At 33.5% G+C, this 27,405-nt stretch overlaps 2 protein-coding genes across 3 annotated transcripts; one reads left to right on the forward strand and one right to left on the reverse strand.

Annotated features, from left to right (window-relative positions):
• Positions 1-1,821: 1,821 nt before the first annotated feature.
• Hacd1 (3-hydroxyacyl-CoA dehydratase 1) lies at positions 1,822-14,702 on the reverse strand. The gene is made up of 4 exons (XM_088263092.1): positions 14,371-14,702; positions 7,493-7,607; positions 4,029-4,258; positions 1,822-3,422 (listed from the first exon to the last, which is right to left on the reverse strand). Exons 1-4 carry the CDS (start codon positions 14,469-14,471, stop codon positions 3,170-3,172), a joined length of 699 nt encoding a protein of 232 aa, XP_088119218.1. The 5' UTR covers positions 14,472-14,702; the 3' UTR covers positions 1,822-3,169.
• Positions 12,964-26,303, forward strand: LOC148307598 (uncharacterized). Of its 2 annotated transcripts, none has more exons than XM_088263091.1 (5): positions 12,964-13,484; positions 21,070-21,202; positions 22,327-22,479; positions 23,630-23,781; positions 25,778-26,303. In XM_088263091.1, exons 2-5 carry the CDS (start codon positions 21,167-21,169, stop codon positions 25,986-25,988), a joined length of 552 nt encoding a protein of 183 aa, XP_088119217.1. In that variant the 5' UTR covers positions 12,964-13,484; positions 21,070-21,166; the 3' UTR covers positions 25,989-26,303. The 2 variants fall into 2 exon arrangements, with proteins under 2 accessions (XP_088119217.1, XP_088119216.1); XM_088263090.1 differs by lacking the exon at positions 12,964-13,484 and adding an exon at positions 18,254-18,388.
• Positions 26,304-27,405: the final 1,102 nt, after the last annotated feature.

The raw sequence follows: 27,405 nt of genomic DNA on the forward strand, positions 1-27,405 counted from the left end.
ATTTATTTTACATCATTTTAAAGCTTAACCGGATCCACGCGGCACGCATAACCGTATGTGTTTTAACAAAACATGTCCCATACGCGGCTGACATAGGCGTTTGTGTTTTTACATAGCTCCAAGTTTCGAACCTCAGTTCAACTTGAGGGATTTTTTCATGGTGTGGAACTTTGGATAAAATAATACGTCAATCCTTGGCCTTATGACATCTGTTGAAATATCTGACTAATAATTTGTAACATCACAAGGATAAATAAAAGAACAGATCCCTGATTTTTCTTGCAGTCGGTAATTAGTCCGCGCCATAATCATGCCCTATATCTGTCTCACTCTAGACGCTACGCATCGCCAGTGGGTAAGAGTGACACACGATGCGTGCTTTGATTTATTTATGTTACGATCTTATTTGTTTATATTACGATATATTTCAAGAATAATGTGACACGCGTGTATTATAGAGTACCAAAAAGGCACAATGAATCCCATTGAACGTTTTTGTTTAGGAAAATAAATCGTTTCTTAACTAAATACATGATAAAAGTAATCATTTAAAAAATGGCGATATACCGCCGCGCACGGGCGTCTCTTAGGTACAAAGTTAACGCGGTTAAAAGATTAAAACATACTTTATTTTTCTACATAATCGCCGTTTCTTTCTAAACACTTTTGCAGACAATGTTCCAACTTTTGTATCCTCAAGTCATAAAATTCTGCCGCCATTCCTCTGAGAAATTGAATAACCTCTTCCTTGACTTCATCATCAGTATGGAAGCGAGTATGTTTTAAGCTTTGAAATGATGTACAATGCCAAGGAAAACAATAAAGCTGTTTATTGAAAAAAATATATGGGTACCTTATTTTATGAATGACCCTTGTATATAAATAAAAATGTAAATGTTAGTTTGTTAAAAATCCTTAATCTACTAAACTTATTCACCGATTGCTTGGAAAATTTGATAGAACGAAACATTCAAATGCGTGGTTTGACATACTTTTTAATATTTAGAATTTGTAATACTTGACTTTGTGAGGAATGAAGTGATAAGGCGTAGGACGCAGCAAATCTTGGTCACAACTGTCGTCAAGAAAAGACGATTCAGTTGGCTTGGCCATGTACTCCACATGCCTCCTGAGAGCCTTAATCAAGCTTGCCTCTTTTACAAGGCATCAGGTTCGCGCCGCCCTGGACGTCCACTGCTGACAATTCATCGGCAGTTCTCGTCAGAACTTCGGGACGCGGATCTGACTTCGGAGGATGCAAGGGAGCTGGCATTTAGTTCAGTTAGTCAGCTAGATCTGATTCCAACCTGACGTTTGGCCGGTACACAGACGCCCACAACCCCGACCAGCACAGCAGACAGACACGAAATAGTGCAAAGACATTTGCAGAGAATGGTCAGTCATCGCATTTCCACTTAACCTGTTAACCGTGCGGGACGCATAAATACGTCAAACGTAAACAATATCGGGTATGGGTAGGACATATGAATACGCCCTTGAAATATATGTTTATTATATTATATATATATATATATATATATATATATATATATATATATATATATATATATACATATACATATACATATACATATACATATACATATACATATACATATACATATACATATACATATACATATACATATACATATACATATACATATACATATACATATACATATACATATACATATACATATACATATACATATACATATACATATACATATACATATATATATATATATATATATATATATATATATATATATATATATATATATATATATATATATATATATATATATATATATATATATATATATATATAGACGTATATTTTTCGAACAAAAAAGGTATTAGTCATCCATACATGTCTCGACATGAATTTAAGACACGGAGTGAATCAGTATTCGCGCCCGTTACAAGTTGCGTAATTGGACAGCGGACCGCCCGGTTAACAGGTTAACTATTATTCATAGACACTCTATTACGGATTCCTTTCACAAGTCACGACAACGAAGAGACAGGTAGACAAAAATCTCGGTGAGTGGTCATAAACTAATATACAGTGAAACCTCTATCTATCGTTCCTCGAATAATCGTTTTCCCGGATGTGTCGTTTATTTCTTCTATCCCGAATTCATTTCATACAAAAATAGATCGCATCAATCGTTTCTATCCACCATTTTACCGCATTCATCGTTTGAATTATGCTACATATTTGATATAATTTGTCTGTATTTTTACTTTTTTTTTAATTTTCTGAATTTTGTTACATTTGACGACAATATTTCAACGTGTGGGATACAGACTATCGAAAGCTTGTGTGATGGATACAGCAGAAGAGGTCTGAAGATCTTTGGGTTCTGTTCAACTTTGTATTTTTTTTTTAATAAATACATTTATTAACATCTAAAATTTAAATTCTTGAAATTTCCACCTACTAATGGTTATGCAGATTGGGAGGATGGTATCTTTACTCGATCGTATATCCTTGTGTATTGACTTCTTTATCCCGCATTCATTGTTTTTCCGCATTCATAGTTAATTTCAATAGGTCCCTTTAAAAACGGTAGATAGAGGTTTCACTGTATATTAACTTGTTAAAAATGAATAAAACTGCATTGATGTTTATTTTCTTGCCAAGCAAAAGTGACTTAAATGGCCCCTCCTGAACACTTTACGTTTTGTTAGTTGGTCACTTTCTCCTGTACGACTATGATATACTAATTTACTCGATTGTATCTCCTTGTGTATTGACTTCTTTATCCCGCATTCATTGTTTTCCCGCATTCATAGTTTATTTCAATAGGTCCCTTTAAAAACGGTAGATAGAGGTTTCACTGTATATTAACTTGTTAAAAATGACAAGCTGCATTGATATTTATTTTCTTGCCAAGCAAAAGTGACTTAAATGGCCCCTCCTGAACACTTTACGTTTTGTTAGTTGGTCACTTTCTCCTGTACGACTATGATATACTAATTTACTCGATCGTATCTCCTTGTGTATTGACTTCTTTATCCCGCATTCATTGTTTTTCCGCATTCATAGTTTATTTCAATAGGTCCCTTTAAAAACGATAGATAGAGGTTTCACTGTACTAACATTTTTGTATTAAGTAAAAATATAAGGTTGTATAACAAACAGTCTCGGGCCGGCAGCTCACTTGGTCTTCTTGTCGGCGCAGTAGACCTTGCTGCGCTGCTTGAGCATGTGGAAGAAGAGGAAGGGGAAGGAGGGGATGTAGGAGAGCATGTAGAATATGAGGAAGTATCTGTACGGGAAGATGAAGTTCCACTTGTTGGGCAGCGACATGTTCCACATGCCGGTCCGGGCCATCTCCTCCTGGCAGCGGAACATCATCCACAGCTCTCCGGAAACACCCAACGGGTAGAGAACGTAAAATAGGTTATATCTGTAAAAAAATAATAAGAAAATTAACAATCAATTGAGACTTGATGTCTCTAGTGAAGTTCTAGTGATTCAAGAACAACGTTTCGGAATTGGTTCATATATATATATATAGAACTTCCAAGAATTTGAGTACTGTGGTTGTCAATAATGGGTAAAATTGGTGAATGTTACACGTATGTAAAGTGATCACTTAAACCAGCCTATGACGGTCGTCAGCCCCGTAAATGCCCAGACTTCCATATTCTTCTTCATCTTTGATGAGATGTCAAAAAATAATAAGAGCGATAGATGTTTCATATCAAGTTGAGTTATTCAATTGATTCAAACCCTTATCCGCACCCAATGGTGCATAGGGCACTCCATCATATAAAACACAGTGTTATGTTGATCGTTAACACATGAAGAAAAGATGATCAGCTCTCCGCTTCAGGTACCAGTCCAGGGTAATATTGAATAAATATTAGAGTGAAAAAGTCACTTATATTTATTTGACCCACCCCGGGAATAGAACCCGGGACCTCCGGAACGTTAGCCCAGCGTGCTGACCATTACACTACAGAGGCGGTCAAGTTGAGACACCTACGAAAAAGATTGAGCAGTTCCATACCTCAAGGCAATCATGAATTTGGGTATGCTTCCAATCAGATTGAACGTGTAGTATCCATAACGCACGATCTCCGTGACGGCCCATGACGTGAGGGCGACGGGGAGCCCGATGCTCTCCACCGAGGACTTGCTGACCAGCATCACGCAGCAGACCAGGAACACCCGGGAGTACACCTGCATCACCGTGGTCATCAGCCCGGATCGGACCATCCCCGTGATGGTGTGAAATATCTGCAGGAGTTTCATGATCAATACACAATAAAATTATACATAAATAAATATAATAATAATAATAAAACCAATGGTGCATAGGGCACTGTGTCATATTAACGCAGTGTTATCTTAATCGTTTACACATGAAGGAAAGGTGATTAGCCCTCCGCTTCAGGTACCCAGTCCAGGGTAATATTGAATAAATATTACAGTGAAAAAATCACTTATATTTATTTTACCCCCCTTGGGAATCGAACCCGGGACGAAAATGTCTCATCAGAGACAAACTAATGTGCAAAGGCAAATAGCCGCAAGTTAAAAACAGTTTTGAGGTAAACGCGTTTATAGTAAACATAAAATGATGCTTTTCGGCAATACATGTATCAAATTAATACAATTTTGCGGCTACTTGGATAATGAATATCTCAGTAAAGGAAAGAGATAGAGCAAAATCTGTGATTGTATATGATAGAGGCCAGTTATAAGAATGCTTTGAGCCGTATTACGCCAAACAGCTAGTTGCCTTTACACATTAGCAAGGCCTTTTTTTTATACAAATGGGCTTTGATAAGAGCTACAGGGTAGTTTGAGTGGGGCCAAATACTAGTTCACAAATCTATCTGTCTCCACTTAGAGCGCGTGTGCACTACACGGAATTTAACTGTCCGGCAGTCCGGTTAGCATGAAAAAACGGATGATTGGCCTGTGCTTTTGTCCGTCTTTCTATGGATCCGTGTGCTCAATCGGTGCGCGATCATGTGCGTGAACTCGATCACGCAAAACTGTTGTAATCGCTTTTATTTGAAAAAAAAAACAGACTGCCTGACAGTAAAATTCCGTGTAGTGCACAAGCGCCCTTAGGAGTTATTTTTACATTATTGTCATCGGAATAGAAGAATATGAATCTGGGAATTTACAGAGCTTATGATCTGTCATAGGCTGATTAACACGTTGTCAGCGGGACACGGCATTTGCCGTTTTTCGCGGACTGTCGGTCAACTGCGGGACACGGCAAATGCCGTTTTTGTCGACTGTCGGTTATCGGCGGGAAACGGCAATATACGGGTTTGTTATCAGCGTGAAATAATACGCGTTGAAGGGTAATCTGCTACCTGGGTGCTAGGCGACAGTCTGTTGACGTTATTTGAGATGCCTTGTCCGGATTGGCTAGTGTGTCGCTTGTAAAGGCATCGCCAGAAATTTAGAGTTTTTATGCGATCTCAATCTCCAGTTTAGTTTGAGTCATTTCACGTATTGGACTATTTTTCATATCGCTCACACTGTTTTCTTTACTGTTTGGTATTTTATTATTTGAATATATTAGCATTGTTTAGGGAATGATACCTCGGAGGGGAAGACTATTTTTTACAGTTTACAATGCTTCTAACATTGTGAAATACGGAATACTTAATTAAAAATTATGATTATAATTTATTTTTGATGATCAAATGTCATATATGATTTCTTTGAAAACTAAAATCGAAAATATTATTTGGTTTAGAAATTGTGTCAATTTTAAGAAAGCGATATATTTTTGCGTCAATCGCGTCCGTCGTAAAAACGTCCGCTATAGGCTAGAGTCTATTGTTCGAAGCGCCCGACTACAATGTGTTAAGTGATACAACATTCAGTATTCTACCCATGATTGACAACCACACCAATAAGTACAATGAAATAGTAAAAAGTCTCGGAATTTGATTGAGTTGGCGGTCTGTACATACCAAAAAAAACTTGAGTGCAAAGGGTTAAAATATACACGTTCCAAAGTTTGTATTTGCAAATTGTATGAGCGATTTCCTGATAGTCTTTAGGTAAAGTTGATAATCATGTATTGGGACATTTAATTCTTTCATGTTTGTTGAACATGTAAGTAAAGTAATTTGGAACAAAAAGCTATGTGGAGTGTTCTGCTCCGATAATACCTTACATTATGAATAACAAGCAGATATATTTTGTATATTAAAAGCATTGTTGACTTTGTGGTATGGTAATTGTGTCGGGTTGTGGTCCCGTGGTCCCGTGGTTAGTGTCGCGGACTCTTAAGTCAGGGTTTCTCGGTTCGAATCCACTCTACCACAGTTTGATGCCTATTGCTAATAATGAGCCGCTTAGGCTAACAGAAATAGTATGAAATTGAAATATTTGTGTAAATAATAAAAAAAAAAAAATAAAAAAAAAAAAAAAAAAAAAAAAAAAAAATATATATATATATATATATATATATATATATATATATATATATATCTACACATATATATACATACACACATATAATACTCTCCTTATCATTCATCGTTCACTTTGTGTAATACCACTTAAAATACTACTTCATAACTAAATGATGAAATGTTTATTTCGAAACCGGAAGTCATGAAGTAGAGTTTTGAAGTGGTATTACACAAAGTGAACAAAGAATGATAAGGAGAGTGTTATATTCATTCTGTAACTATATAAAAACGTAAAATAAAGAGGATTTTCATAACCTTTTTATAATCCTTTTTCTCTCTCATTTTTCTTACAATACTAATGATTTAATTGTTGGGTAATATATCCAAAATAAAACAAGGTTGTTGAATTGAATTCTACATTTATTTATATATATGTTAATACGTGACGCAACACCAGTGTTTGATAATGTCCTAAGAAGATGAAACGTGTCACGTATTAACATATGTACCCTGTTATTATTAACATATACACATGTTACCCTGTTTAAATTCTTAATTTGTAATTATGCTCTCTTATGTTTCTTTGTTTTTCTTTTTTCTTATCCTTGTCTTAACCTGTTCAAGCATTATCTCCCCACTAATTTCTAACAAACATCAAAAGGTACAAGCCTAGATCGTTCACACTAGTCTGTTGGTTCACACTGGTTGGTTGGAAGATATTGCTTTATAGCAATAAGCCCGCCAATGTACACACATATTGTCCAAAAATTTCCAATAAATAAATAAATAAATATACATAAATAAATGTAGAATTCAATCCAACAAACCTTGTTTTATTTTGGATATATTATCCAACAATTCGATATGGAATTCTACCAACTGTCAGATTGCAGTTACAATAAATAAACTAATAATTTAATCCAAACGAATCCCTAATCCGAACAACGCACTGCGCAATTGACGTTCGGATAAGCGAGCTAGGACTGTATATGTATCCATGTCAATTTGTCTAAGGCTTTGAAACTGTTAGAATCTAGTGAAGTTTGAGTTTAATCCGAAGAATCAAACAACTGGTTCAACTGACCTCTAAGACAGCAGCATTTTGGAAAATCATTACAGTCCACCAAACTGTTTCCCAAAGCGATCTTGTGCTCCCGTGGAGGTAGTAGGTGATTATCTGATATAGCAAATAGGACCATCTGCAACCAAAATATAAAAATAAGCTGTTTTATTCATCAGTGTTCTGCGGATAAGCAAATAACAAAATGAGCATTAAAAAATCTTCAACCCTTGCCAGAAAAATGCCAGGAGGTATATTGGATCATCCCAAAAGTAATGCGGTTTTATTTATAGAACTTTCATTTTTCAAAATAAAGGTTTTTGAAATGCACAAATATCGCTCACTCCTTTCAACAACGTAATGTATCAAAAATTGTCAATTTTCAGTTGTGCATGTTTTCGGAATGCCCAGAAAATGTACTATATCCCAGCAAAAGTGGCATATTTTTAACTTGATATTTACCTGCTACAGGGCAGAAAGTGTTGTTTTTGCATTTTGAAGAAAAGGTACTGTTTAATTTTTTTTCTTCTTCTTCTTCTTATTATAGGCCTTACGGCCTGTTTTTAAGAGGGATTAGCCTCCTGCGACGTCGATTCCCAGCTATCGGCCCATCTCTTTGGTGGTCTGCCCGGGAGTCGTCTACCATGGGGTTGGCCGTACAATGCGATGTGGGGGAGTCTGGATGGTTCCATTCTCCTCACATGCGCATACCATTGTCTTCTTCGTTGCCTTCCCCACCTAACGACATCTTCGATCTCGCATATTTCCCTGATCTTGGCATTTCTCAATCTATCTCGAAGACTCTTGCCTGTTATGCTTCTCAGAGTCTTCATTTCTGACACTCTAAACGCGTTTTTTGTGGCAGCGGTGTCTGCTCTACTTTCGATTCCATACGTCATGATGGGTCGGACACAAGTTTTGTATATCTTGATCTTGCTGCCGATCTTCATCTCAGGGTTTTTCCATATAGCATTTTTCAGGTATCCTGAGATGGCTGCAGCTTTGTTCACTTGCCCCATCACTTCGCATCGCAGATCCGTCTGAGCACACAGGTCCACACCCAGGTATTTAAACTTTTCCACCTGCTCTACCAAGACGCCGTCCACAGTCACGCTACATCCCACTGGGGTGCGAGAGAACACCATGCTCTTGGTCTTTGTAGCGGATATAGCCATATTGAATTTTTGACTAGCAAGGTGGAATGTGTTCAAGAGTAGTTGCAGGTCCCCTTCAGTCTCAGCGAATACAACGGCATCATCCGCATAGCAGACAACATCGATGGTTTTCTCTCCCAGTCTCAAAAATTAACAGTTTCTCTCAGTTAATTTTTTTTAAATATACTAAATATTTTTTAAATGGAAAAAAAACATTCGGGTCTTACCTTAAAAGATCTGTTGCACAGTAAAAAGTTCAATAAGTGGCTTGATATTTATTTTAATACATTTTATTATATTTTTAAACTTTAAAAACGATCTCCTAAAAAATCAAGTTTTTTGATATATGACGTTGTTGAAAGAAGTGAGCGATATGCGTTATTCAAAAACAAAATTGGATGATAAATTTTGCACCAGCCTAAATTTTTCTTGTATACTGTTAAGTTCATAAATGTTAAATATGATTGACTTATGACACCATTTGTAAAAATTGTAGTATCTTCCGAGAGGGTCATTAATTTTGTACCACCCTGTACTTTAATAAATCATAAAATCAGACCCGACGGATCCGGTATTTCTCGCTAGAGTACCACAAGCCGACATATCTGATTTAGGTACCCAAAGGGTTAAGGAATAAATAATTACACACACAAAAGATCATTATGCATAATTTATATAAAAAGTTTTGAAGTTTGGACTTCAGTCCAACTAGGCGAGCAACTTGTTTGTACAATAATTATAAGAATCTTCATTTTTACTACAAACTGTTTACTATACGGCAATACTTAGAAATAATTTAACAAACATTTATATTTTAAAATCTAAGTTTTTATAAAACTTATAGGGTTTCCTCATTGTTAGTTTGACCAGTTGAGTCAATATTGAATAATATATATATAATCTCCATCTGGCGGTGTCAAAAGTCTGCGTAATCGGAGGGCATGTACGACTAGATGTATGGATGTGAAGGAGGCGAGGAGTGTATGTCAGGACAGAAGAGTGTGGCGTTCCATCCTCTCTGCCTACCCCTGCGGAGAAACGGCGTGATGGTAGTAGTAGTAGTCCTTCTTCTTCAAACCCTTATCCGCAATCCAATGGTGCATAGGGCACTGCATCATATAAACGCAATTCTTGATCGTAAACGCATGAAGGAAAGGTGATCAGCCCTCGGCTTCAGGTACCAGTCCAGGGTAATATTGAATAAATATAAAATATATTAATATAATATCTAAGGCATTCATCACACAGATGAAATTATGTTTTCATAGTGTAATTGAATATTCAGTTCAAAGCTGTTTTCTTTCTGTTTTCAAAACATTTTGAGAAAAAATGGAATTGTAAAAAAACCACTTTCAACGTAAGTTATCGATACTCTAGGCATATAACTATACGGTAGTCTTCTCCATATCGACAAGTAAAAAAATCTGTAAAAAATATGTATACATTACTGTGATTCAGAGCTTTTTTTAATGTAATGTGGTGGAACGGCGTCCTGGCACCTTTTTTCAAGGATATTTTTTTTAAATTTTCATAAACAATTAGATGAAACAATGTTTGCGCTTACGTGATTACAATCTGTATTTATATAATTCGTCAAAATTATAAAATATAGTATTGTAATGACTATTCAAGTAATATTTGAAAATATATTTAATTTAGTAAAAAGCTTGACATGAAGTGAGTTCCGGGACCTTCTTTGTTTAAAAAAAAAAACTCTGCTGTGATTGATCATCCATCATTGTCTACCTTCACAGTGTAATGGTTAGCGCGTTAGGCTGCCATGCAAAATGATCCAGGTTCGATTCTCAGAAGGGTCAAAATAAATATCAGTGATTATTTACTCTTATCTTTCCTTCATGTTTTTAACGTTCAAGATATCTATATGATGCAGTGCCCTGTGCACCATCGAATTCAGACATGGGTAAGAAGAAGTAGTTGGTCATCAGGTACGTCAACATGTGGCAACATTCTATCCTTTCTTTTGCCTATAAAAATTAATGGCTAGTGCTAAATGTAGAACATTGCTTGCGTATTGATGGTTTTTGGTTGTGAAAAACACTCGAATCATTGCTAAGTAATAAGGAACTAACAAGTTTTTACACAATGGACTTGATTTCTTTGCAAATATTACCTATTTAACCCTTTGGACGCGTAAAACGACTATAGTCCATGGCATAGACAAATAAAAGGAAATAAAGGAATTTTAAAGAATACTTTTTTTGTGGAAGATTTGCATTTTTTAAATCAACTTTTATTAAAGTATTTGGACACACTAAAAATGTTGTAAATAAACTAACTGGTCAAATTATAAGCTGAAATAATAAAAATGAAAATGATATTTTCTGGCGTTTCTCATGTCGCTCACTCCTTTCAAGAACGTCATAAATCAAAATACTTTTTTGAATGATTTTTCAGGAGATTGTTTTTAAAGTTTGAAAATATGATACAATGTATTAAAAATAAATATCAAGCAGCTTACTGAACTTTTTACTGTGCAACACATCTTTTTAGGTAAAACCTGAATGTTTTTCCTCCATTTGAAAAATATTTAATATATTTAAAAAAAATAATTAAACAATATATTTTCTTAAAAATGCAAAAACAACACTTTCTGCCCTGTATGCCTCTTTTGCTGGGATATAGTACATTTTCTGGGCATTTCGAAAACATGCACAACTGAAAATTGACAATTTTTGATTTATGACGTTCTTGAATGGAGTGAGCGATGTGTGATTATAATCCAGGATTCGGATCTCACATACTAATAAAAGAGTTTCTGCTCAATGAAGAGCTTCATTTCATCTCACCAATAGATGTCTCTAGTGAAGTTCTAGTGATGCAAGAACAACATTTCGGCGTGATGGTTAGTTAGTTAGTTAGTTATGACTTTTTGTGTGAATTATTTTGAGGGTTTCTACATTATTGTTATTTCTATGTTTAAAATAGATAGATTCTGCCACAAAGTGACTGCCGAATTAATTTATGAAATTGTATCCTTAAGTTTTATAAATTATGTCAGATCAGACGGATCCAGTATTTCTTTGCTAAAGTACCGAAAGCTGATTTTTATTTTGGTAGCCACAGGGTTAATATTCTACCATTAATCAATATTTCGCAAGTATATCCAGTCATTGAGTAGTGAAATTTCAAAGCGTATATCGCTCACTCCTTTCAAGAACGTCATAAATCAAAAAACTTGATTTTTCAGGAGAACGTTTTTAAAGTTTAAAAATATAACGAAATGTATTCAAAATAAATATCAAGCCACTTATTGAACTTTTTGCTGTGCAACAGATCTTTTTAGGTAAAACCTGAAGGTTTTTTCTCCATTCGAAAAATATATGTATATTTAAAAAAATATATATACAATACCTTTTCTTTAAAATGCAAAAACAACACTTTCTGCCCTGTAGCGGGTAAATATCAAGTTAAAAATATGCCGCTTTTGCTGGGATATAGTACATTTTCTGGGCATTCTGAAAACATGCACAACTGAATATTGACAAATTTTGATTTATGACGTTCTTGAAAGGACTGAGCGATATATTAAATTATGTTTTTTTTGTTAGCAATGTTGCGTAAAGCTGAGAACACCAATGTGGTGTATGCAGTTGATAATGCATGTCTAAAATAGATCGCCAACATGGCGTACGCCGTGATCAACCCATTGCACCACTAATAACGATGACATAATTTGTTCACACAACACATTATTGAATTTGAACACATTTTTTTATTACAAAGACTAAATTACACAGAAAATAAAATTGGTAAAACATAAAAGCATTTTTTTTTGTAAGCTAGTCATTATGGCTTATCCTCAGGTAGTTTTGGAAGAGTGTGTTGAGTTCAGAGTTGTCATTAAGTTTTAATGTAATAAAAATAAAACACTTCAAAGACAAAGTGTTAATTTTTACATAAAACATCCTGTTTCAGACGTAAATTTCTGGCAAAATTGTGCGGTCGATAAAGTGTTAATGTTCTTCAGCTAACTGTGACGTAAAATATAAGATGTTTGTACATTTAAATACAATTGTGACAAATATAATATAACGAACACAAAATGTGAAGATTTTTAATGTCATATTTTTTTCATTGTATGCTATTGCGTGTATTTACCATACGAACCTCAGAGGCCTGCACACTTGACCTCAAAGTTTAGAATGAATAAGCAAATAAATACCTGTTGAAGTAATTCTTTTTAGATGGCACTGCATTATACTGGCAGTGCCATCTTGATATTTAATTATATGACGGCAAGACTTGCACTTGGTGTTATTAAACAAAAATAAGAGTAAAAAATCAACTCAATTTATTTTGACCTGCCTAGGAAACGATTCAGCAAGGTAGCCAAACAAGCTACAAACCAACACTCTACAGAGGTGGAAAATTTCACTTTGTTTGTGATGAATTTCATTAATAATGTGATATGAAAACATGTTTTGGTCAACCGGGAACGTCAGATATTAACTATTAATATTTAATCTAATTAATTAATGAAATTTTGAATTAAAATGTGAAGCTTGTTACACGTTCTTTAGAACCAAGCGATGCAGGCGAATCTCGGCCTTTTCTTTTCGGTTGGCCGCTTTTGTTGAATTCGTTCGGGAATCTCCGTGGCGAATTCGTATTTTTCAGTGTTGCCAACTTGGCAGTGTAGCTACACGCCTACAATGTTTCATAAGACAAAAAAGCCAAGAACATCTTTGATGTATTTTTTGTGATGTAGATAATTGTTACGCCGCGTGTGTGCCGCGGCACACTGGTGTACTGTGGTGATTAGTTGGTGTGCCGCGGAAAAAAGTCTAGTTTTGTGAAAATAACACAATTGCTCCAAATTTCGATTGCCTGTGCTCAATTAGGTAGACTCACATTTTGCATTAAATATTATATGTTAATTATGTTACCATAATATGGTAAATATGCACCTCTGAAATTTCTTAATTTGGTAGGTACCTTGAATAGAAAAAGTTTGCGGAACACTGCTGTAGATAACACTTTTATTTTATTTATTTATTTATACAGGAAGGCATAAAAAGTTAATAAATTAAGATTTCCTTTTGATTCTTTGAAATAAAAAAAGTATCATTACTTTTGTAATTTATGGGTACACCATGTTCTTATTAACAAGAAAAATGTATCGATCTATCTCTCCGTGATATAGTGTAATTAAATAGTGATGAATATTAGCCATAAATAAGTCTAATATGTGAATAATTGAGTTTTGATTTTTGACTCTAAAGGCGGATATATGAAGTAAAACTAGGCTTGCCAGACGTCTCAAATTGCCGAATCGCAGTATTTCGATTCCGGACAGTTTACTTCACATCCCCATAAAAATTAAATTTGATTATGGATGACAAAAAAGTCTAAAAATAATTAACTAAGAAGGATTATTTAGGATAATTACTTTCTCATTTATTTCACTGTACTGTTATCAGAAATCTGGCATGTCTAACTAAATCCAACAGATATTTTTTAATAAAATTATAAGGCCTAACAACTATGCAACAAACTGATTAAATTGTGATTGAATTATTCTTTATTGATACTCCAAAAATAGTACAGAAAAGAGCAAAGGAATTTGAAAATTCGCAGATTTTTAAGTGAAACTATCAATAAAAACTTTTGTATAAAAATGATGTCTATTGTAAGAGATAAATACAAAAATTACAAACGTAAATAAAATATATCGAGTGCCATTAGTACCAGAAGAAAATACTTATTTATATGTCATTATTTACTCACCCGAAAGTTTGAGCCACATTGTACGCCAGCAAGTAGGTCTTGGTTAGTTTCGTCGGCCCTTTGGGTTGAGATTTTTGTTTACTGGAAACTGCACCTGCCATGGTTAATTATTTCTTGTTGTGATTTTAAAAATGATAGTCAACTGTGTTGGAATGAAATCTTTTTCATTCCTATCGTCCGAATATTCACGCCACGCTAGCTAATCGACACACCGGCGCAACATCACCTGAGGAAGCGTGAAATAAAACTAGTGAAATATATAAACCGACGCGAGCCATCGCCGGTTGTCAAATAGCTGTCAAACGAGTGGACTTGACTCGAGTGGTCATCGGCAAGTAAAAATGAGCCAACCCACATCACAAGGATATACGTTTTTTTTAAAGATGGAAATAGATTTTTGTCACCTGTAGAGAACTGAGGGAGATATTAAGGTTTAAACTTTAGATATTTGAATAAAACGAAAAGCGTGCGTTCGCATACGTCATCAAATTTCCGTCATCAACGTTTTGTGCCGTCATATGATTTATAGAGCTGTAATAGTAGTATTGTGTATTGTTTGTTTACCACTACACTACCATTTGTGTTATACAAATATGAGGGGTGGGGGGGGGAGGGTGGACCATAGACATCAACAAATAGAGCCGCCAATATTTTAGCAATGTTACTAATATTAAAATAAGTCCATCGTTTCTGTGACGTCATTCATTACCAACTTACGAAAACAACGTATTTACGAAGGCGAATTTTCCACAATAAAATGATGAATGAAAATATTGATTATATCAGCTGTTATAAACACAAAACAGGTCTAATACAATCCTTTATAGTTTGAGTATGTTAAATTAGATATTCCTCCCATCTGATAATGATCGATTGCATTTACTATTTACCTTGCTTATTATGTACAAGGTTTATAGATTTTAAGTGAATTTTTGTTTCTTCTAACTAAATAAATATGTTTTTATTTGAATTTAATTTAATGCGTAAGGAATTTTATAAATATTTATCTCGTATTAATATTTTGTTTAATTTCAATAATATATTCAAACCTTTTTAAAATCATTTGGGATTGTGACGAAACTCAATAATAATTTGACAAAAGGAATTTACCATATATGACAATGTACATCTGTTTTATTCCTGTTCGGAACCCAAAGGTTCATAGAGCACCGCGTCGGATCGATGCTGTGCTAACTTGTGGTTCAGAGGTTAGAGCTGCATACTCTTAGTCAGAATTTCTGGGTTTGAGCCCACTCTAACACTTGATTCCTATTTTTAATAACGGCACTTAGGCCTTCAAAATATTATAAAATTTTAAATATTTGTTTATTTTACGGATATAAAATATATGTACATATTTATTAAAATACTTAAAAAAACACACAACTATAAAACACCAAAAAGAGGAAAAATAAATTGTGTTACATCCTTCATTAAGAACAATAAATAAATATTGAGAAGTCTCTCTCCAAACACAAGAGCTTAGTCTCTTTTTTGGAGAGGCTCAGCGTAAGTAGTATAAGATATTTTATCAATATATATGTTTATCTAATGAATTGAACTGTAATATTTTTGGTAGCTGTATTAAACAAATTAATTAAATGAGGACACAAATATTTATCTTTAAAAAATAGCTAGGTGACTCAAAGTTGTATACCCGTACACAACTAGTAATTGGTGGTTACTTACTCTATGTAAAAATAAATATCTAGACCTTTAAATTTTCAATAAATAAAATAAACCATGATCGATAGCAATTGGCTATTTTTTGTTTAACAGAATCCAATAAAGAAATTTCGTTCAAGGTAATGTAGTTCAGCATACTTACCCGTATAGGTTGCGTAACACATATGTACCTGTTTTCAGTAATGAAAAGAGAAAATTAATTTCAACGCACACTCTGTATAATTAAAGTCCTGTTATTTATTTTGGAAAAAAAGTATGAAAATGAAATTACAAAGATTTAATTAGTAGGTATGTAGGTCTAATAAATTAAAATTTTATTTGGCAACCTCTTAATTTCTTCTTCTTCTTCTGACTGCTATCCGGCTCCTCTATGCATAGGGCAGCTCATCGGATTGATACGGTGTTAACTTGATTGTTAAATGCTTGAGGGCAAGGTGATCAGTCTTTTGCTCTAGATTCTTCTTTCTTATCCTCAATCAGTAACACAAAACAACTTCGTTTTGACGTTATTGTTAATTATATGAAAGTAAGACGATCGGAGCATTTCGTCGTAACATAACGTCGTAACATCGCTCGCGGCGAGCATCACCGAGCATCCGAAACTATGGATGGAGCGCTCGGCTCACTGTACTGACTGCCTGAATGCTCGCATCGTAACGTGTTACGTTACGACAAAATGCTCCGGTCAGTCTCCACCTTAAGACCCCAAAAGAGATGGTCCGACAACATAGATGCTGTGGGGGGTAGAAATTGGCTGCAAGCAGCAACCGACCGGAGGAAATAGAAAGGGGAAGAGGCCTATATCCAGCAGTGGAGGACAGAGGGCTCATGAAGAAGAAAAAGAAAGATGTGCATCCTGCTTCCATTATTTATAAAGTCATTAAATAATGAAAATAAGTATAAAAAAAATATTTATAAATAGATAATGGAGGTGGATCTGAAATAGATCGCATCATTCGGCCATGTCGTATTTGATTGCTGTCATAAATATATGATGAAGAAGAAGAAGACGATAAGTCCTGAACTCTACATTCTTCGATATGGAGTGGAATATATATGTATAGATGACAGAAATGAAGGTGTTCAGGGTGAAGGACATCACTCCTATGTGAGAAGGGAAATGGAGAAAGAATGAAGGAATGGAGTTAGGGCAAGCAGAATAGCAGCAATGGCTAGGACACTCTGGGTTGCATACCTGTTGTTATACTAATTTGTATACCTTGGACACTGTCAATTTGTATAAATATTTAGAGCAAATGCAAGATTCAGAAGCGGAAATAATTAACTAACTAACCTTCACGGCGCTTCACCACAGCAGAGAGAATAGAACACCATACTAATCTGTTTTTGCAAATAATCTTCACTTCCTCCACATTCACACATCCCCTCTAACATATTCGCCGGTTATTCCTACTCCAGAACTGACCACTTACAAGTATTTCACATACTTCATCATGCCAAGTTTTTCTTGGTGATTTTCTGTTTCTATTTCCAGCTACATTCGACTCTTAAATTTGTTTTACTGTTATTTCTTCACTCATTCAATTGACATGACCAAACCATCTCAGCACACCTTGCTTAATTTTATTGATAATGCATATATTATATTATATTAATCCATATATTATATTACGACTAACCAAAAACAGTTATTAACGCATTGGTTTATTTGTGGAAGTTCTGAAGGAAATGTAATTTGATGCGGGCGATATTAGATAACATTGAAAGAATGATGACCAGTAATATTTTTGTAAAAAATTTACATCTTTGAAGTGACATCTGACAAGAAATACGTTTAAGATGTGTTTTATTTTGTATATGATGTTGAATGTAACCAAAATGCACAAAAATGCGCACACCGCCGCAACATAAGGTCTCTGAAATACACAAATATGAGCAAATAGCTGCAACATAAAGTTTCTGAAATACACAAACATGTGCAAGCCATAAACAGTGTGTTTAAAGTAGTTAGGATTTGTACCTTATACAGCCAATGTATAATTCTAATCTCTTGCCCTAGACTCAGACTTAAATAATTATAAATTTTAGTATTTAATCCTTTCATTTTGTGTGTTAATTATTGTACAATGTCAGGTGTATAATTTATTATCTCAAATGATAAAAATAATCAATTGATCTAATGTAAAAATCAGAAGTCACTATGACACTGATTGAAGATCATAGAATTGATATAATTTTGATAGGAAAATGTTATAAAGCAAGTGAAAAACTATTATTTGTGGCAGTTTTGTGATTAAAACGTCACAATGAAGTGTCTAATATTCTTTTGTTTTCTACTCGCTGGTTCCTCCTGGGCCCTCGAAGAGGACAGGTTAGATTTTTTAACATATCTTGTTCAATATGTGTAAAAAAAAACATATTATTCAACCCATAAATCACCCTGTCTAATATAAAACCTCCAACTTAAGATATCATTATGCCATGAATGAATTGTGTCAAGATTTTTTTTTATTGATATCTCAATTTAGATGAAGAAGAATATGAAAGTCTACTAATTTTTCTACCTCTATAATGTGGTAGTTGTTACATTCGACTACCGCAAGTTATAATATAACAACATTTTGAGATGTCTCTTGTGAAGTTCTAGTGATTCAAGAACAACGTTTCAAAATTGGTTCAATAATTCGAGTAGTGTGGTTGTCAATAATGGGTAGATTTGGTGAATGTTACATGTGTGTAAAGTGATCACTTAAATGACGTTTCGTGGGTGACCAGTATGGGTACGTAGTTTGCCCGATGGCACTGATCAAAGGCACACACGTCCACTATCTCCTCAAAGGTTGCAATTTATTATTAAATAAAAACATAAAAGGAATAAATAATCGAACTTACTTGAGAATTCGCGTTTATTTTTACACAAAAGATTTTGGTTTACAATTAACTTAAAATTTACAGGTTTTTATTCTAAACTGATATTCACAAAAATATTATTCAAATGTTGCAAAATTTTTGCCACAACGAGACACAGGTGTAGGATGTATCGACAGTTCCATTGCAGCTTCGGTGACGAAAGAGAGTCAGACGTCTGAGTATGACGGTCGTCAGCCCCGTAAATGCCCGGACTTCCATATTCTTCTTCATCTTTGATGAGATGTCAAAAAATAATATGTATAATATAACAGTTCAGAAGGGTATTTTATATGCCTGCGGACCCCTGGCGACGGGATTTGATAATTTTGTACACGTAGCAGGGATGCCCTGATCTCCATATTTTTCTTCATCTTTGTGAGATAGTTTCTATGTTTATATGATATTATTATTAAATATGCAATTTTTAGATGAATTAGTGGCAAAATTATGTATGATAGATGTTCAATTGGTGATATAAGAAAAGAATACATTTTCTATTTATTCATTTCATAGATATATACATATTTTTTACTATTCGTATTACAGCTCTTTAGGCAAGACTGTGTTGAGCTAAAATACTTACATGTTAATACAATTTTTTATTATTATCTGTTTTATTAATTATTAGATTATATATATATTACAAATAAATACAATAACAATTTACAGTATAAAGGTTTTACAATAAAATAATTTTATCTGGACTTTAATTAAATCACTTTCTACCTTGTCCCTTCCAACGAGAAGCAACCATCGACAACATTGGAATGAGATAAGCACTATCGATAAAATTAAGATAGGTGTGTTGAGATGGTTTGAAGAAAGAACGGCGAAACAAATTTATGAGGCAAATGTTGGAAATAAAAGCAAAGAAAGACCAAGGAAAATTTATCTTGGTCAAGTATTTCAAATACTTGAAAGCAGTCAGGTCTAGAGGAAATGTATTAATGTGGAAAGAGGCAAAGATTGTTTTTAAAGACAGATTGGCATGGTAGTTAGTTTACATATTTGTCATAAAAAAAATTCATTGGAATCCTAAATCTATGTCATAAAAATATACTCTTATGTAAATTATATTATCAGATTCATAATACTTTTGTTTTAAAAAAATGCAACAAAGTATATTTATAAAACTTTATCTTCAATTAGACAATCAATCAACTGGATGTTTTGTCAATCTACGCATATAATACGGTAGCTGATAAGAAGCTTATTTTTAAAATGATAAAGATTATAGTTACAACATACTTTGACCCTAAAAAACGTTTGTACATGAACAAAATTGATAAAGGAAGAACTTTGTTATTGGATGTATAGACAAAAGGGATTATAAAATGAAATAAAATAAAAAAATGTACACCTGTCATGTTGAAGGTCTTCGATGTATCATGTTCCAAAAAAATATCAATCAAAATCTTGATATAACATAAATATCTCATGCGTGGAGCAAATCCAACATTTACAAAAAAAAAATTGACACACCTAAAATATTGTGAATATGTTTATTTAAACATTATATATATTTTTTAAATTTAAGTTTTGCTTAGTAAATACCACTATTTCTTAAAATCGAATGTGACTCATGTTTCGATCATTTTCAAACACCGTATGTGAAGTTGATTCTAAATTTTAGAGTTGGGTCCTTGGGACGTTGAAGGTTGAAGAGGGGGTAGGAGCTGTTTCTTATTTTTATTATTTTTTATTTCTTATCAGTGAGAACATGAACAATAAGGGGTGGCTTTAGTCATTGTTATTTTATATAAATAAAAATAATAGGTTTTAAGAAAAAATGGTACTTACTAAGAAAAACTTAATTTAAAAACGGATAGATTTTGTGAAGCAGAACTCTGTCCACCTCCGTAATGTAAAGGTCAGCACGCCTGGCTACCGTTCTGGAGGTCCGGACGGTCAAATAAATATAAGTGATTTTTTCTCTGTAATATTTATTCAATATTACTCTGGACTGGTATCTAAAGCAGAGGGCTGATCACCTTTCCTTCATGTGTTAACGATTAATATAACACTGCATTTATATGATGCAGTACCCTATGCACCATTGGGATGCGGACAAGGGTTTGATTTGATAGATTTTACCACAAAGTGACTGCGGAATCAATTAATAAAATTATATATTTGTTTTAGGATTGAGGAGAAATTCGTCACAGCAAATTTAAATGATTACATTGATGAGATCTTACCAGCAATAGTTAAATTCCTGGTTGATAATGGCTTCGATCCGATGGACCTCCCGGACTTGATTGAAGGATTCAGTGTTGTAAGTACAAATTAGAGCTTGTGATTTTGAAAAAATCTTGATATTCCATAAATTTTTTACTGGCCTTTCACAAAGGCCGATACGATTTATTTAAATCAAGATCTACAAAACTTGTGTCCGACCCATCATAACGTATGGAATCGAAAGTAGAGCAGATACCACAAAAAACGCGCTTAGAGTGTCAGAAATGAACACTCTAAGAAGCATATCAGACAAGAGTCTTCGAGATAGAATAAGAAGTGCCAGGATCAGGGAAATATGCGAGATCGAAGATGTCGTTAGGTGGGTATGGCAACAAAGGAGACAATGGTAACGGCCAGTCCCATGGTAGACGACTTCCGGGCAGACCACTAAAGAGATGGGTCGATAGCTGGGAATAGACATCGCAGGAGGCTAATCCCTCTTAAAAACAGGCCGCAGGGCCTACAATAAGAAGAAGATGAATAATTTTCCAGCATTATTTGGGGGAACTGATTCGAATTTGAAGTAAGAGGGCATGTTTGAAGCCACAATTACAGAGGATAACTCCGTTTAAACTATATGGACCAAATTATTTCCAACATGCTCTGTAGCGGGTACGCCGAGTCGAAGAGGCAAACGGAGGAAAGAGACGGATGGAGACTGACCATCATCACAAAATAGCAGACCAATTATCACACAGATAGTGACCCCACAAGAGTTGCATTCTTTTTTCGCGGGATATATTCTTCTTTATATAAAATTAATATAAATTCTATTGTCAACCTTCAAAGCACTAGTTCATCATCATATCAGCCCGTTGAGGTCCACTGCTGGACATAGGCCTCCCCCTTCCGCCTTCACTCCTCCCGATCCTGCGCCGTCCCCATCCACTGTCTTCCAGCAAACTTCCTGATGTCGTCCACCCATCTCATCGGTGGACGTCCTTGAGGCCTCTGGTTCCTCGGTCTCCACACCAGAACGCGTTTCGTCCATCTGTTGTCGGTCATTCTGGCTATGTGACCGGCCCATTTCCACTCCAGCCAAGCAATTTGCTCTACCACGTCACAGACCTGTGTCTGGCGTCGGATCCAATCGTTCCTTTTTCTGTCACTAGTTCATATTTATTTATATTTGTTTTGAGTTAAGGATGTCACCTTTTTCAGAAACCTTTGCTCATTGAGTACCATGGAGAGCTGGAATTGACAAATGGAAAATTCAGAAACATCAAGTCATTGTCTCGTGCTGGAGACATTATCGTCGGTTACACCAACAGGCTACTCAGGATCTCTGGAGATTTCGGGATCACCAAAGTCGATGTAAGAATTATGTATTAATTATTTCACCTGTAGTTTAAAAAACTAACCTCGGATATCAAAGATGTTGATTTGATAATTTATATCTTTTTACAGTAAAAAATCGCAGTGTTTATCAGAAAATGGTTAATGCCAAAAAATAAATATTCATTTAGACAGGCACTGTGGCTAGTTGGGTAGACGCTCGACTGCGAAACTGGCATCGCGGGTTCGATTTCCGCCAATTGCAAAATGAAATAAAGAAAGCCTGCCTTCTTTTATATATAACATAACAATTTGTATAGCCTCTCACCAGTCTGATGATGTCGGTAACGACGAAACCCGGTCGCTGGTCAAATAAAAAAGTGGAAAAGCTAAAAATATTGGTTTTAATCTAATAATAAATTAAAAATACAATTCTATCACGAAGTGTCAGTGGATAATATAAATCTATTAAATAAAGAAAGATTTATCTTCAATTGGTCTGGGTAGTTGTAAATGTATTTTTTACATTTATCCTCGCTATCCTTACTATCCTACCTGCAGACAAGCATCTAAAAAAAAAGCATTGCGGGTTATTCCTTTCTAAATCAAAAATTAAATTAAAATTAAGTCATTTATTTATTGATTTGGCGTTTGATTTGTAGAACTCCATTTTAATTTATATATTAATTTTAAATCAAACACAGATTTTTTGAGTCTACTAAGTTGTATTTTTTTAACAAAAACACATAATTCTTTCTTAAAATAAAAATAAAAATTGCCATGTCAATAAATTCTTCCTTTCCCAGAAAATAAATATAAGGGTACATACCTACATCCCCCATTAGCTACTGATGTCTCCCATAAATTATTGCTGCACGTGTTAAAACTATCACTTAGAATTGTATAGCTACATAAGGACCGTAGTTCATTTGATCTTCACATTCGTTTGATAATGACCTAACAAGGCGAAACAATTGTCACAATATAATTTTTATGTGTTTTTGTTAATAAAATACAACTTAGTAGACTCAAAAAATCTGTGTTTAATAAAATTAACTAGATTGGCACTGAGGGATGGTATTTCGGGTGCATTCAATCAACTTTTATCCTTCTTTTCCCAAATCCATGCTAACTTCCATACATTTTTTTGTTACTTAAATATTAATGCTGTTTATTTTCTGTTTGACAGTTTGACTATGACTACCTAGCGAAGATCATGAACATTGGGCCAACAGGAGGAGTTGTCGGAGACATGACCAGAGCCAGCATCTTCATCGAAGTGCTTGTCGACTTTACTAATATGGAAATCCATCTTCAACAATTCTACCTTCACGATGTTGGGTAAGCTAAAAAGAAACATCTTTCTGAATTTGTAGTGTGCTAAGCTTTTTCGAAACAAAGCAATGGGAAATATAATTTTTCAGCAAGTAAAATTATAAAAAAATGGGTCAACTATTATTTTGTACAAATTGATCTGAGAATAAAGGGTGAATTAAAATGCTAAATTAATGAGCGTAGAAAGAATAGAAAAATAAATTTACGAGGTGAATGTGGTTTGTAATGGAAGCAGAGGAAGATCAAGATAAATCTGGCATGAACAAGTATTTCAAATACTTAATAGTTGTTGGGTAATATATCCAAAATATAACACGGTTTTTGTTGGATTGATTTCTACATTTATTTATGTATATTTTAATACGTGACGCGTTTCGTCTTCTTAGGACATTATCAAACACTCAATGTTTGATAATAGTGATAGTGTTTGATAATGTCCTAAGAAGACGAAACGCGTCACCTATTAAAATATACATAAATAAATGTAGAATTCAATCCAACAAAAACCGTGTTTTATTTTGGATATATTACCCAACAATTCAATATGAAATTCTACCAAATGTCTGCAGTTACAATAAATTAATTAATAGTTGTCAGGAGTTGAAATAATCGGTGGGTATGTATGGGGAGAAGCATGAATATGGAAGAGGCGAATAGCGTTTTATTCTCTCAGCCTACCCCTGAGGGAAGCAGTATGATAGTTATTTAGTTAGAAATTATTTAACCCTTACAACTCCAATGTCAAATGTCACTCGATATTGATTTTGTTCCACCAGCTACAATGTTGAGTGTCACTCGACATTGATTTTGTTCCACCAGCTACAATGTTGAGTGTCACTCGACATTGATTTTGTTCCACCAGCTACAATGTCAAGTGACACTCGACATGGCATAATAATGTTTTTACAGAAAAATTTTAAGTAGAAGTATAAAGAATTATAAGTTCCACGTAATTCTGTATAATAACTCATAAAACAAATATTTTTAGTTAAAAAATTTATTTACACAATTTTGGCGTGGAGCTGGAGGAATAAATACCAATACAGGCTAAGAGTGGAAAAGCTTAATATTATGTTTTTGAAATCACATTTTTGTTCCCTCTGTATTTTTAACACATATAAATTACTATTTTGCTAATTACTAATTAAAAAATATATATGCCTATTTATTATACCTATTCATTGTTTCTATATTTTGCATATATTAGTTTTGTTTTTTATCTATTTTTTTTACTTTCCTATTTGTGTTTCAGTCTTGTTAACCTTAATCCTATGTCCCAAATGAGAAATGTGAATTACTCATCGGGAATATATATATAAATATATATATATATATATATATATATATATATATATATATATATATATATATATATATATGTAAAAAAATACCTAGGTACCTACCTATACATTTTATTAAGTACTTACATATAGTACCTACATAAAACAGATCTACCACCAGATGTCGCATGCGTCGCACTGAATAAAACAAAAGACATCAGATCAAAATATAATATTCTGAACTGTCAGAATCAGATAGATAGATAGATAGATAGATATAAAATATTATAAAGATAAATTAAGAATAAACTTTAATTACAAAGCAACACATTGTTTATTTTATTATTATACACCCACTTTACATATTATTTACATCCAATTTACGAAGGAAAATATTACCACGTTATATATATATATATATATATATAATTATATATATATATATATATATATATATATAAATATATATATATATATATATATATATATATATATATATATATATATATATATATATATATATATATATATATATATATATATATATATATATATATATATATATATATATATATATATATATATATATATATATATATATATATATATATATATATATATATATATATATATATATATATATATATATATATGAATTATGTATGTATTATGTTTTGAAATAAATAAAAATAAATTCTTTTATACATTTTCTTTTATTTCAGGCGAATCACCGTTAAGTTGACAGGCAACATTCTAGTGGACTTCCTGTCCAATGCCGTCATCCGAGTGATCACCACTCTATTCAAGGGACCCATCCTAAACTTTGTAGAAGTCAGGCTCAGGAGGGCTATTGAAGATTACTTTGCAGACATTAACAGCAGCATAAACGGATCACAAAAACTTCTAGAACAATTTGCTAAAATGCGTTATTGATTTTCACAAGGAAAGATACTCGCACCACGTGAAATATCAAAGTTTGAATAATGAAAATAGTACGTCTTTTTAATCAAGTGACTAGTTTATGAATTGAAACAGTTTATTATCATATAAATAAAAGCTACAGTTAAATTTTACTTTATATATTTATAACAATGTCAGATATGCATATTTTGGCTAGCATTTTTTCTCCATATAAATGTTTTCTTATCATTATTAAAAAATCAGAAAAAATGTGGTATGCTCAAACATAAAATAATTTTGATTATACGTAATACAACTAATGAGAAGTTAATACATTTTTATGAGGTAAAGACGTTAAACTTTGATTTATTTAAAAAAATATTATATATGTATATTTTGTAAATGTTATCATAACCATTTGGAATAAATAAAATAATTGTTGCATATTAAAACAATGTTAATTATTTTCAGATTATCCTTTTGTTGTTATTTACTTCAGGTCAATAAATGATTATTTTTTTTAAAATGTTAAAAGTTTACGATTTGACACGTTGACTGGTTTTTATTTTTTGTTTAATGGTTTTATTTCATAAAATATACATAAATACAATTCGCTCACTCCTTTCAAGAACGTCATAAATCAAAAAAACGTGATTTTTCAGGAGAATGTTTTTAAGGTTTAAAAATATAATACAATTTATTAAAAATAAATATTAAGCCACTTATTGAACTTTTTACTGTGCAACAGATCTTTTTAGGTAAAACCTGACGGTTTTTTCTCCATTTGAAAAATATTTAGCATATTTAAAAAAAATAATTAAACATTACCTTTTCTTCAAAATGCAAAAACAACACTTTCTGCCCTGTAGCGGGTAAATGTTAAGTTAAAGATATGCCGCTTTTGCCGGGATATAGTACATTTTTTGGGCATTCCGAAAACATGCACAACTGAAAATTGTCGATTTTTGAGTTATGACGTTGTTGAAAGGAGTGAGCGAATTGTTGTATTTATTTTGATGTAATTTTATAGCAAATTATTGATTTTGTTCATGTGTTGGTCATGGATAACCGGTACAGTACAAATGGAAGAATTCAAAAGATGGCGCTGTGTCAATCATCTTGTCGGTACGATCGCAGAGTCCTACTGCATCGTATTGACTCAGTGTTATCATGATCCTTAACAGATGAAGTCAAGGTGATCACTCCTGCCCTTGATAAAAATAGTGAAGGATATTGGTACCATAAACCAAGCTAGGAAAAAAAATCCCAACCCTCTTCTAGTGGAACGAAAGGTTTGTTGACAACACTCAACAGTCCGGCTTCTCTTGAGGAGTTTTACGTGGTTTCCTCCCAGCAATGAGCAAATGCTGAGAAGCTCCTGATTGGCCCACACTAGATTATCCTTCCTGTTCCCAACACAGATTAATATAAAACATTTTTTAGTTAGAAG

Source organism: Brachycentrus maculatus, unplaced genomic scaffold (genome assembly GCF_059751285.1).
Source record: "Brachycentrus maculatus isolate JH-2025_06_01 unplaced genomic scaffold, ASM5975128v1 h1tg000196l, whole genome shotgun sequence".
Taxonomy (NCBI): domain Eukaryota; kingdom Metazoa; phylum Arthropoda; class Insecta; order Trichoptera; family Brachycentridae; genus Brachycentrus; species Brachycentrus maculatus.